Source organism: Miniopterus schreibersii, assembly GCF_964146895.1.
Source record: "Miniopterus schreibersii genome assembly, chromosome: 10".
In the NCBI taxonomy this organism is placed as follows: Eukaryota; Metazoa; Chordata; class Mammalia; order Chiroptera; family Miniopteridae; genus Miniopterus; species Miniopterus schreibersii.
The window spans coordinates 40417763-40431831 of NC_138110.1; the positions used below are offsets into that span (position 1 = coordinate 40417763).

The 14069-nt window shown below is 33.1% G+C and overlaps 1 protein-coding gene across 2 annotated transcripts in view; it reads left to right on the forward strand.

Moving 5' to 3' along the window:
* Positions 1-13638, forward strand: part of ROCK1 (Rho associated coiled-coil containing protein kinase 1) — a 136835-nt gene extending 123197 nt beyond the window's left edge. For both annotated transcript variants that reach the window (XM_081150060.1, XM_081150061.1), the window contains 7 exons: positions 493-652; positions 5442-5512; positions 5718-5806; positions 9521-9599; positions 9754-10015; positions 10799-11006; positions 12192-13638. In XM_081150060.1, the coding sequence (XP_081006186.1) occupies positions 493-652; positions 5442-5512; positions 5718-5806; positions 9521-9599; positions 9754-10015; positions 10799-11006; positions 12192-12195 (873 nt within the window). In that variant the 3' untranslated portion in view covers positions 12196-13638. The remainder of the gene's footprint in view (positions 1-492; positions 653-5441; positions 5513-5717; positions 5807-9520; positions 9600-9753; positions 10016-10798; positions 11007-12191) is intronic.
* The last annotated feature ends 431 nt before the right edge of the window (positions 13639-14069 follow it).

A 14069-nucleotide genomic window follows, 5' to 3' on the forward strand; every position in this document is an offset into this window, starting at 1 on the left:
TTGAAATCAGAATGTCATACTTAATTTTTGGATACTTCCTTGGTTGTTAATAGCACAAAATTGAGAACATGGTCTCTGGTCTTAGACCTAGATCCAAGCATTGACTCTGTCTTTTAGAAATCTTACCATACTGAGAGGCTTTCTGTACCCTTTAAACTATTTTGTTTGGAGCCCCCCAAAAAGCATTTTCTGTTGTCTTAACAAGTATTTACTTTTTTGTTTTTTAATGCCTTGTATTAAAAACAAACAAACAAAAAACATTTAAAGCAAGGAGAAAAGGAGTGTATCCAAGCAATGTATTCCTGAGGAAGAGAACTTGCATTTTTATAGTTATATTAAAATCTGTGGTGGTAAACATTCATGAAGTGTTCAGTAAAGTTTTAGCTTTAGCCACTTTAGATTATATATTTATATTTCCATTAATTTTTAATTTCTTAATGTTGGAAATTTATTCTTGACTCATTATATTATCTTGGTATTTTTCAAACATAGCAATTGGTAGAAGAATGTACACATAGGAATGAGCTTCAGATGCAGTTGGCTAGCAAAGAGAGTGATATCGAGCAATTGCGTGCTAAACTTTTGGACCTTTCGGATTCTACGAGTGTTGCTAGTTTTCCTAGTGCTGATGAAACTGATGGAAACCTTCCAGGTAAGAATATTTTTATTGCTTCATTCAAGTTTGCTTAAATGTCATGGGAATTAATGTATATTTCTTTCCTTTGGTATCCTACTTCTTGTCATTTTGTCCTTGGATCCTTAAGAAGCAATTTATATTTCTGATCGCCAAAGTCTCTTGATCCTTTTATACTTAGTGTATTTTATGGAATAAAATCAATCATAAGCAATCTTAGGCTATAGATCTGAGAGGCTCTATCTGAATAGAAATCTGAAGAACTTTCTGAACCTATTTTGAGCAGCCTAACTTCATGGTGAAAGTTAAAGATGCCGCAGTACCTCTCACTAGTTAAGAGAAAACTGTATGTTTCATGAGTAGCACATCTTTAATGTTTTATGTATTTTTATGCTAAAACTAAGAACTGTACTTAATCGGAACCACATCAACTCTATATAGAAGCGTACCTAATGTAGTAGTGATAAACTTTAATCAGACTTTAAGTTTCAATTTTAGGGAAGTAGATAAAAAGGGTTAGGAGATGTGGACATGGGGCAGGGAGTCAAGTAAAGGCCGAAGTGCATTGCTGGGATTTCAGACTTTTTTTCTATGTCCTGTTTTCTCCAGTGGAAAATCATTTAAAAAATAAACACAGCTTCTTCTTGGGTTAAATGTAGTACAAGCTGTAGCACATGTATTTTTAAAAGAGATGATCAACACACATATTATAGGTTCAAATTATAAATGAAGTAAATAGGTTATATATGTATTGTGTATATATATATATGTGTGTATTAAAACATGCATTATAAATTTTAAAGACATACATATATATACACACACACACACATTTGACATACTATACATTCTTAGTTCAAGGTTTGGAAGTTTTGTTTACGTGGTCATAAACTTGAAAATATATTTTAGTTAGTATATTTCCTGAATAATACATGAATACAAAGATATTTATGAAGCAACATGTTTGATATTATAAGGATTTTATTTTAACTGGTACTACTTGATATAAGAAACCTGATAAACTACTTAGAAAATTTTGTGTTATCTTTCTTGGCCAAGAAGTGGGACTCAAAGTGGGAAGCAAATTCAACTCTTATTTGTATACCACCTGCCCTCATTCTTTTGTAGCTTTTGCTAGCTCATAATCAGATATCTGGGAAGGCTAGGGCAGGGAATGAATATTTCTTATTCCAATGGTCAAGGAATTTCTTCTGTTTTCTTGTTTTTGGCTCTCTGAAACCTCCTGGCTATTGAGAAACTTATAGGTGCAGATTCTCATCAGAGAATCACTTTGGATTTAAAAGGAATCTCTTGCTTCAGCTGTTGTTTGAACATCTTTCTAAACTTGGACTTACTCATTAGTAAGAGGTGACTTTTAGAGGTGTTTGGCTACATTCTTTTCATTGTTGCTGACTTTTTTACAAAAATATATTTTTATTGATTTTTTTAGAGAGGAAGGGAGAGGGAGAGAGAGATAGAAACATCGATGAGAAACATCATCGATTAGCTGCCTCCTGCACGCCGCCTACTGGGGATTGAGCCCGCAATCCAGGCATGTGCCCTGACCGGGAATCAAACTGTGACCTCTTTGTTCATGGATCAATACTCAACCACTGAGCCACACCGGTTGGGGCTCTTTTCATTGTTGAATTGAATTTAGTGTAGGTTAAATATCCTGACCAGTTGTTTTTGTTTGTTTGTTTGTTTTTTGTCTTTATTCCACTCATTTCCCTTTAACTTTGTTTATGATGTCTTAGTATGTGTGCCTTGGTTTTCTTTGCATTAGGTTACACATTTGAGAGACTAATCTATTTAGAAGATTTGAATTGAAAGATGAGTTTGGGGGATTTCTAAAAGGGACAGTGAGCTCTCCTGATGTGGCTCAGTTGGTTGGAGCATCATCCCTTACACCGAAAGGTCAAGGGTTCAATTCCCAGTCAGGGCACATACCCAGGTTGTGGGTTTGATCCCGTCGGGGTGCTTGTGGGATGCAACCAATGGATGTTTCATTCTCACATCGATGTTTCTCTCTCTCTAAAATCAATAAAAAGCATGTCCTTGGGTGTGGTTTCAAAAATAAATAAACAAAAATAAAAAGAGTAAGGTAATGAATTTTATCTTCTATCCTGGCTTATTTAGGAAGGCTAAAATCAAAGGATCATCAGATGGTTTGATTGGCAGACTTAGGTTAGGAATCCATTTAGATTTCAGAATCCCCATCTAACAAATCCACTTCAGAGTCAGTCAGCAAAGAGATTTTAAAACGTTTCTCCTGGCTTTATGCTGAGTATATCACTTAAAATAGCGGTGATATTCAGAGATTGTGTTTTTAAGGTTTTCAAAGTCCAAACCAAGAGGGAAAAAAATTAAAAGTACTGGTGGCCATTTTCCATTGCTATAAAAGGAAACTAGTTAAGGTACCTCTTTCTCTATTACTGTATTCTTAGTCTTAAAACTTATAAAGATCTCTACAGTGTTGTACCTTTGATTTTCATATTAGAGGTAGAAATTAATGGATAGTCTTTATCAGTGTTATTTTACCTCTCTTTGTCAGATATTTTGCTAGTAAATTGAAAATCTGTATTAAACCTACCATTTACTAGATGCAACTACAGACTAAAAAAAAGAGGACTTTAAATAGAATATGTTTACTCAACAGTTAAAGGCCTTGTGGAATATGGATCACATTTTTAGTTCAATAAAATGGTTTTTTAAGTAGTTGAGTGGATGAACTGATGTATGACTTTCATTATTTCTCTTAGATTTCATCATTTAATATAAAAAGTCTTAATTATCAAGTATATTAGATCTTCAGCTTCTATAATCTTAGTGGGTATTTTGTCATTAACTAGATTACATTTCTCCTCTTAAATTTCCCAACTCTGAAAAGCTCTCTCTGAAATCAGTAAAGACATATTTAAAAAAAAAAAAATAGTGAGAGGTGCAATTTTTGGCACACTGGAGGGGAATTTTTCTAGCAATAACTTCTTTGCTTTTGTAAGAGAATATTTGTGAATGATCACCGGCCTTCTGTATGTTATTTAATATAAAACTGCACTTTGGTTATTAAATTGTAACCATTATTTACAGAGAATGACTTAATTGGCTAATATTTTAAAAGCAGAATTGCAAAACAATCAGCAAATAGTTACCAAGTGCCCACTCTGTGTATCAGATGCAGTGGGGTATATGAAAGTGTTAGGATATGGTCCCTGCACTCTCAAAATTTACCAAGAAACTACTTAAGGAGACAAAATAATTATTGATGGACTAAATAACAGCAGTTAAGAGAAAAGCTAGAAGACGGGAATCATTTTGAGCTGAAGTTTCTCATTATTTTCTCTATAACAACAAGTGCAATTTAGGTGAAAGGGAATAACAAAAGCAAAGAATATTAAGTACATGGAAGAAGTTGGAACAAGAAGAACATGACCCCCGATTCAGACCAGTATTGTGCTCTAGGAACATAAATTCAGAAATTAGACTGGCTGGGTGAATCCTAGAGCTTTGACATTTACTGATAGAATACTCTTAGGCAAGTCTGTTCCCCTTGCTAACTCTCAGCCTCTTCATTTGTAAATGGAAGATGATAGTAGAACCTATCCTATTCTGTATTTCTAGGAATATAATATCCTGTATTCATGGGATTATACAAATTTTTTAGATGAGCTATTACTTGTAAAGCACTTGCAAAAATAAATGTTTAGTAAATGTATCTCTTGTTACTTTTACTGTAAGACTGAGCTGTTTTACAGATTTTACATGGAGAGGGCAATATATATATTCTGATTAGATCATGATTTGAGCCATAGTGTAATCTGTCACATTATAGTATTGTATTTTAAATTTGGTTACTTTTCCATTCTTTTGTGTTTCAAATATAAAATAGATATAAAAACAATTAACTACTCTTATTTTTAACCTGATATAAAATAACCATTTCTAATGGAATCATCTTTTTCTCCCAAGTATTTCTAATAAACATTAATTATATTTAAACAGTAGTAATAATTACTATAAAATGCCTTGATTAAATTAGTCTAGAATTTCTGATATGTACATACTGGTTAAAATATTAATGGTTGACCAACTGAATTTTGTGTTCTTTTGCTATTTATTACATTCCGGTACCACAAACACCTTTTTAGTTTAATAAGAACTGTAATTGGACTTACCACTAGGATTAAGTCCAACTAAATGTGGAAAGTTTTATTATGGGTGTTTCACCAAAAAGTCATCAAAAAGTTTATCAGAATATTGTACTGAGAAAACAAATAAAATGCTTGTCTCTTATTCTTTATATCTAGTTGATTCTGCCTGCATTCCTTATTTATTTATCTTCTATTCTTATCTTCTGTGAGTAATAGGACACTTCTGTACTTTTGCTTGCTCTCTCTTGTGTAAATCATGGCTCTGATTTGTTCCACTTACTGCATAATATTTTTTTTTGCTAAGTATTTTTATATGGATGTTAAATGATATTTAAAGTCTTCTGTATCATATCCCATTTAAGCTGCAGTCCATTCCAGTCTTGCCTGGCTCTTAAGGGTATTGTTGTTACTTCATACTTTTATAATTGAGTACTAAATGTTAATTTTACGGGAAAAGTGGCTTGGAATTTTTTTCTGCAATCTTTGTATGGCTGTTAAAGTTGATTTGTGTGATTGAAGCATGAAAGAGCAAATTATAGCACTTATTCATTTAGCTGTGTTCAAATGCCTGTTACTGCATGCTGTCAGACAACTTGTAATAGCTCTTCCTTTTGTTATGATTTAAGACTGAATACTATATATTCTTTTTCTCCTAGAGTCAAGAATTGAAGGTTGGCTTTCAATACCAAATAGAGGAAATATCAAACGATATGGCTGGAAGAAACAGGTACCATATGCCTCATTGTTTTCTAGTTGATATTTTGTTACATATTTACTTTTAAAGCATATGACTTGTATTAACTGCCCTATTATTAGCATTGATTTTAGATTAATACAATATAATTTAGATATAAATGCCAGATATTATGCCTGTTACTTTAAACCAAGTTAATATTGCTCTTATACCTCTTCCCCCTTTTTTCTCATTTCAGTATGTTGTGGTAAGCAGCAAAAAAATTTTGTTTTATAATGATGAACAAGATAAGGAGCAATCCAATCCATCTATGGTATTGGACATAGAGTAAGTTGCCTTTGATTGAATTTTAAGTCAATTGAGTATTAACATATGATAATCAATTATTTTTAGACTTACAATTTAGTTTATATTTTATTTAAAAATGTTATCTACTTTTCTTTTTTCTTAAATTTAAATAATAACTTTACATTAAATATTATTTTAGCAAAATGTGAGAGGGAAAATTTTGCATTCCTGATTTATGTATTCTAAAGAGTATATATATATGTGTGTGTGTGTGTGTGTGTTAATTATCACCCTAAGATATGTTTATTGACTTGAGAGAGAGAAAGAAATATCCATGTGAGAAACATCCATGGGTTGCCTCCTGTACACTCTGCCCAGGGATCTAATCTGAAATCTTTTGGTGTACGGGAAGATGTTCCAACCAACTGAGCCTCCCGGCCCGGGCACATTTTGCTTAAGTAAGATTTAATGCAAAGTTATAATTTCAATTTTTACTGCTTTTAAGTTCACAAAGCATCTCAAAATGTATATGATTATGTGGTCTTTTTTTTTTTTTAATATATCTTTATTGATTTCAGAGAGAGGAAGGGAGAGGGAGAGAGAGAGAGAGAAACATCAATGATGAGAGAACCATTGATCGGCTGCAGCCCACAACCCGGGCATGTGCCCTGACCGAGAATCGAACCCTGATCGCCTGGATCTTAGGTTGACGCTCAACCACTGAGCCACGCCCGGCTGGGCGATTATGTGGTCATTTTTAAAAAGGAAATATAAATGTATCTGTTCTTTTTTAATAGCAGGCCAAAGAGGCTGGTAATAATAAGCTTAGATTATTTTCCTTGTATTCCTTCTAAAGCCATTTCTTAGTACTGCTGCTTTTACTAGAACAGGTGCTGTAGATTGAATAAAGATGATTAAGACAGTTTAATATTTAAGGAGTTTACAGACTAGTAGTAGAAAAGGTAAAACATATGCAACAAAATATAAATTTAAAGTAAAGTGTAGTGGATGCTATTCAAGAGAAATAAAAACTTAAAATGAAGTATTGCCATTGGAATTAAACATTTGTGAAGCCATTTATAGTTACAATATAAAAAGAATTGAGCAAATACCAGAGTACTGATATTTTTATTTCTATTTTTTTAAAAAAAGCATTAGTCATGAAAATTTAAATGATCACTTATATGGATAGTACTTAAACAATAATATAAGTGACATCTTTCAACTAAGTTAAGTACTTTTAGATCAATGAGAGGTCATTTTTATTTTACCTTTTCATGATTTTCATATAGTAAAACGTATACCTCTTAAATGTTCTGTTCATTGGCTTTTGTAATTATAAACACCCATGTAGTCACCACCCAAGCAAGACAAGATAAAAAAACATTTCAATCATCCTAGAAAGCTCACCTTTGCCCCTACTCAGAAAAAAAAAATCTGGCCGTGGCCGGTGTTGCTCTCAGTTGGTTGAGTGTTTTCCCATGTACCAAAAGGTGTCCAGTTCAGTTCCTGGTCAGGGCACATGCCTGAGTTTTGGGCTGAATCCCCAGTAGGGGGTGTGCAGAAGGCAGTCTATTGATGTTTCTCTCTCTCTCTCCCTTCCTCTCTCTCTAAAGTCAATAAAAACATTAAAAAAAAAAATCTGAATTCTGTTCTAGCCAGTTTGGCTCAGTGGTTAGAGTGTCAGCCCGTGGACTGAAGGGTCTCAGGTTCCATTCTGGTCAGGGAGCATGTACCTCATACCCCGGTTGCAGGCTCGATCCTTGACTGGGTCAGTCAGGGTGCATGTGGGAGGGAGCCAATCAATGTGTCTGTCTGTCTGTCTGTCTCTCGATCTCGCTCTCTTTCTCCCTCCCTCCCTTCCACTCTGTCTGAAAAGCAATGGAAAAAATATCTTCGGGTGAAGTTCTGAATTCTATCACTGAGATTAATTTTGCCTATTCTACAGCTTAATATAAATGGAATTATACAGTATACACCCTTTTGTGTCTGGTTTCTTGCACTCAGCATAGGGTTTTGATGTGTGTAGCAGTTGTCTTTTTTGTTGTTATTGCTGAGTAATATTCTATTGAATGAATATATCTCAATTTGTTCATTTATTGTTCTGTTGACATTTAGGTTGCTTCCAACTTGGGACTATTATAAATTAGACTGCTATGAACATTCCTTTTGGGGACTTTAGGAGTGGAATCTTGAGCCATAGAGTAGATCCGTGTTTAATCTTTTTAAAAAATTTACCAAATAGTTTTCAAAAATGGTTATACTATTTTATACTCACCAGTAATTTGAGTTTCAGATGCTCCACATCTTCAGCATTTGGTGTTGCCAGCCTTTGATTTTTTTCTGTTCTAATGGATATGAAATGCTATCTCATTGTTTTAATTTGTATTTTTTTCATGACTTATTATGCCAAGAATCTTTTCATGTGATTATTGGCCATTTGTATATTTTTTCTTAAGTGTCTCCAAGTCTTTTGCCCTTTTTTTAATTGGGTTGCTTATCTTTTTAAGATTGATTTGTAGAAGTTCTGTATATATTCTGGATACAAATTCTGTGGCAGAAATATGTAGTGAAAATATTTTCCGTTCCTTGGCTTGCCTGTTTATTTTCTTTATGATACCTTTTAACAGAGACCGTATATTAAGTTTTTAAAAATAATTATTATCTTTTGTAGTCTGTCCAAGAAATTTTTGCCTGCCCACAGGTTGTTGAAGGTGTTCTTTCCTTTTAGGAACTTTATTGTTCTAGGTTTTACAATTAAGTTATGATTGATCTCAAATTTATTTTTGTATTTGGTAAGAGGTAGTGGTTGAAGTTAGGGTTTTTTTCATGTGAATATCTGGTTGTTCCAACACGATTTTTATATATAGGTCTTGAATCCTCTAATCTTGCTGTTCACTTATTTTCATAGGTCTTTTTGATTCTGCAGGACTTTTCTATAAATACAATCATGTCATCTCCAAATAATAGTTTTACTTCTTTCTTTTCAATCTGTATGCCCTTATCACATGTATAGATTATTATGACCACCACCACAGTCAATATACAGAACAGTTCCATTACAGGGATCCCTCATGTTACCCTTTCATAGCCATAGGAAGTGCCTTTTCTCCACCCTTCCATAATTCCTGACAATCACTAATATGTTCTGCGTCTCTATAATTTTATCATTGCAAGGATGTTATACAAATGGAATCAAATACTATGTAAACTTTGGGATTGTTTTTTTCACTCAGTGTAATTCCTCTGAGATCCATCCAAGTCGTAGTTTGTTTCTTTCAATTACTGAGTAGTATTCCATGGTATGGATGTACCACAGTTTGTTTAACCATTCATTTGGGTTGTTTCCAGTTTTTGGCTATTGTACATAAGTTCCTGTGAACATTCCTCTACAGATTTTCACATAGAGATAAATTTTTATTTCTCTGTAGTAAAGACCCAGGAGTGCCATTGCCGGTTCACATGGTTAGCATATGTTTAGTTTTGTAAAAAGTTGCCACACTGTTTTCCAGAGTAGTTCTGCAATTTTACATTTCTACCACAATTGTATGAGCGATATAGTTTCTCTGCATCCTAATTAGCATTTAATTTATTAGTATTTCTATTTTTAAAATTCTGATAGATGTATAATGATACTGTGATTTTAAGTTGTATGTTTCTAATGACTAATTTCTCTCCAAGAAATGTTTGTTTATATCTTTTACTGTAAATGAATTTTTATGATGGCCTATATCATATTTATTTCCATTTTAGTAAATTGTTTCATGTTCGACCTGTAACCCAAGGAGATGTGTACAGGGCCGAAACTGAAGAAATTCCTAAAATATTCCAGGTAAAAATCTGAAATTGTAATTTCAAAAGATGTTTTACCTAAGTACTAAATATATATTTTTAAATAAATATACACCAGTGTGTTTATACATTTGAAATTTGTATGTACAGATACAAGTCTTTTTTATCTTCTTTCTTTTACCATTCCTGAATAGATACTATATGCAAATGAAGGTGAATGTAGAAAAGATGTAGAGATGGAACCAGTACAACAAGCTGAAAAAACTAATTTTCAAAATCACAAAGGCCATGAGTTCATTCCTACGCTCTACCACTTTCCCGCCAACTGTGAGGCCTGTGCCAAACCTCTATGGCATGTTTTTAAGCCACCCCCTGCCCTAGAATGTCGAAGATGCCATGTTAAGTGCCACAGAGATCACTTAGATAAGAAAGAGGACTTAATTTCTCCATGTAAAGGTAAGGCATGAAACATTGTACCACTTAAAACAAATTAGAGAATTACATCCCAATAACTTTTTCAAGTGTAGCATTTCCTATACCAAATTGAAAAGAGTGTAAGCTGTGAAATGTATGGCTAAAGAACCTTTGTTGCAAGGTAGTATCTACCTCCCTTGGTCTGGATCCTTCTAATAAATACACAATATGCTCAAATTAAAAAAAAAAAGGGGCAGTAAGAAGTAACATTTTGACACTGGTGGAGAACATACAGCTATCATTTTACAGTTATAATGTCTTTAAAGAGAATCACCCATTTGTAAAAACAATAAGGTATCGCTGAGAAAGTATTCTAAATTGGAGAGAGGAGCTACAGCTGAGTTCCACTATATTCCCCCCTTGAGTTTTTAACCTCTGGCTTATTTTCTTTTTATCTGGTTTTCACTGCCTGGACCAGCATGCTGTATCATAGACAGAATGTCTAGTTTACCAGAGGTAGCTAGAGGGAGAGAATACAGGCTATAGCTATTTTAAGAAAAGACACTTGTGTTCTAAATATGCATTTATTCATCTCAGCGCATTTATTGTATTTCTGATTTGACTTTATTTTTCTTACTAGTTTATAACTAGTGTTTTCTTTTTAAATTTTCAGCCTTAATTAAATTAAGGAAACAGGGATATTGTCCAAGCTTAATTAAGCGTAGTAAATCTCTTTAAATTTTAAGAACTTATAAAATTATGCATTTAATAGGGCTTTTTTAGATTTTATATGACTTTAATTGTACTCTTTTTTTCTTAACATAGTAAGTTATGATGTAACATCAGCAAGAGATATGCTGTTGTTAGCATGTTCTCAGGATGAACAAAAAAAATGGGTAACTCATTTAGTAAAGAAGATACCTAAGAATCCACCATCTGGTTTTGTTCGTGCATCCCCTCGAACACTTTCTACAAGATCCACTGCAAATCAGTCTTTCCGGAAAGTGGTCAAAAATACATCTGGAAAAACTAGGTAAGGATTGAAATGTTTACCTTTTTAACAATGCGAAGTGATTGAATAACACCTAAAAAATTGGAATCAAATTGTTCTTTTCCCCATAGAGAGCATTATTTGTATCTAGTTATATATATTACTAGAAATGACTTTACAAGTTAGTTTAACTGATTCCTGTTAGAAGTTAATAATATTTCTATATATCATATTTATTTAGTTCCATGTCAAATTTTGTCATTGGTTGTTATACATGGCAATATTTAGCCCTTAACATTTTAAAAACCTGTGGTTTGTCCCCCTTTTAAGATAAATAGATTTATATAAAACTGTGCGCATCTTTTGTTTTTAACTATGTTGGTGTAGTTTTGTTTTTAATCAGAATTATTCGGTATTATCAGTGAATATGGTGTTACACATAAACTTCCCAATTAAGTACCTTTTTTTGGGAGGGGTTAACTAGCTTTGGAATTTTTTCAAAAATATTTATATGCTATAAATAACAATGATAGGACATAATTAGACCCTTTCTTGAAGAGATGTTATGATACCTCATTAAGTTCTCATTTTCACATGTCTTAATGAGGCTCAGCGGAATTAGACAACTTGCACAAGATCACACAGCTAACTAGTAGCATAGTCAGGATTAGAACCCATTTTCATCTCATTCTAAAGCCTATGCTTTTTCTCCTGTACTAAATACCAACTTTCACTGGAGTGTAATCCTGTGTTAAGAGGGGCATTTGACTCTAGAAGCTGAGACCTATCATAGATTTGTCTGTCTGCTACCATCACGAGTCTTCCAATCAGTCTTAGGACCACTTTTAATTCATCCCATTTCTTCACTATTGTCAGTAACCAAGTGTAATTCTTTGAAGAGTCATACCCATTTTTCCTTCTGTATTCTTCAGTTGCCATACTACTCCAGTATATTATTGCTTCACTCATGATTTATCTCTGTAGACTCCTATATCCCCCCCTGTATAGGATCTAAAATTATTTAAAATCGATTATCATAGCTTTGAAAGTATATATATGTTTGAAATAGAGTAGAGGGAAAAAGGAGATAATACTAAGTATTTGTCCATTTTCTTGTTTTTCAGATTCTGTTTGTTAGTTTTTAGATATAAAAATAATGTAGTTTACCTTTCCCTCCGAGTACATTTTTTAAATTATAGTTTTTGTGTTTTTTTTCCCCACCAACAGTTAACCGTGTGACCTAGCACCTTGTGGAATCGTGTGGGATGCTACCTGATAAACCAGGCTTCTTTAACCATGCAAAGCAGACAGGCTGTTCCTTTGACACAATATCACAGGCTTCAGGGTTAAGATTGCTGTTATTCTGTCCATGCTTTGGCACAAAAGCACACTGAGGGGTTTTTTTTATTGCGGGTTTGCCTACAGGTAGATTAGATTAATTATTACTATGTAATGCAAGTACAATTGGGGAAAAGCTTAGCTAGATATATATTTTTTAAAAAGGTGCTGCCTTTTTGAATTTCTAAGAAACGCCTGTCAATCATGATAGAACAGTTTCCTCATATGAGTGAGAGGAAGGGACTTTCACTTTTAAGTGGAATGGCATCACTATCAAGACCAGCTCATGGAAGGAGTAAAGAAAATATCTCAAAATGAGACAACTGCAATTTTTTTTTAATGACTTCAGTTTTTGTGCTCTTGCAAGACTATACAAAACTATTTTAAGAAAGCAGTGACTTCACTTGACTTCAGTGCCCTCACTGTAGAATTTAAAAGCCTTACTGTTGATTGCCCATTGGTGGACTTGACAGAGAATAAATATCTTACATTATGCTTTATAAAATACTGTATGTGTTTCAGCAAGTTTGTAGATTGGGGAATGGGAGAAGGCAAAAAAATTACGTTTAATCTATGCATTTTTGCCAAGCCATATTGAGTTATTTTACTACTAGAGACTTTAGGAACTAACTGTACAAAAAAAACAAGTTTAAAAACATGTTTTGGGGTACATCATTTCTGTAATTGTATAATGTATTTCTTTGTGGTTTTAAGTGATAAAGACATTAAGTTAACAAACATATAAGAAATGTATGCACTGTTTGAAATGTAAATTATTCTTAGAACACTTCAGTGGGCGTTGCATTGAGCTTTTAGTGCCTTAATTTGAGAGAATTATTTTACTGCCATAACTAGAGTTCCAAAAACATATTTTCAAAAAATTACGTGTCAGTGGGTTTTTCATTAATAATTGGTTTAATTTTAAATATTTAGAGGTTTGTTGGACTTTCATAAATTAAGTACAATCTTTGCTTCAGACTACCTGCTAAAATAATGAATGACTTTATAAAACTGCAAAACATGTAGAAGTTTGCACCAGTATAAAAGAAAATTATGGCAACACATCTCTGATGTTTTCCAGTTAACATAGGAATTACCAGATAAATACTGTTAAACTCTTGTGCAATAACAAGAGTAGATTTGTATGGGCAGTATGATTTATTGTTTATTTTTTTAACCAAATACCTCCTCAGTAATTTATAATGGCTTTGCAGTAATGTGTATCAAATAAGAAGCACTGGAAAACTGATTCGTCTCTAGGATGATATGCATGTTTCAAGTGGTATTGAAAGCCGCACTGATGGATATGTAATAATAAACATATCTGTTATTAATATGCTAATGACTCTGTGCTCATTTAATGAGAAATAAAAGTAATTTATGGATGGATACCTTTAAAAATGACTATGGTATTTTCTCATGGCTGAAATGAATACAAACCATGCTATAAATTAGTTTCTGACTGTGTACAAATGTTTGTTTAATTTCATGATTAGATTAAAGTGAGTTTTTAAAAGATAAAACCTGGTTTGGGCTCTAAAAGAAGAATGGCTAGAGTTGAAATGAAAAGTTGACTACTGTCTGTTGGGAAACAATTTTACATTGATCTTTTACATTTCTTACATCTTATGAGCAGAGAGAGGCTCTGACAGCCTTTCTTCCAGGCTCTTTTCCAAGGAGATTTGATTAGTAAACAGCCTTGGAAGATACTGTGTCTCCTCGAGAGGAAGGCAGGTATGTCTGTTGTCCAATATAATAAAGATAATG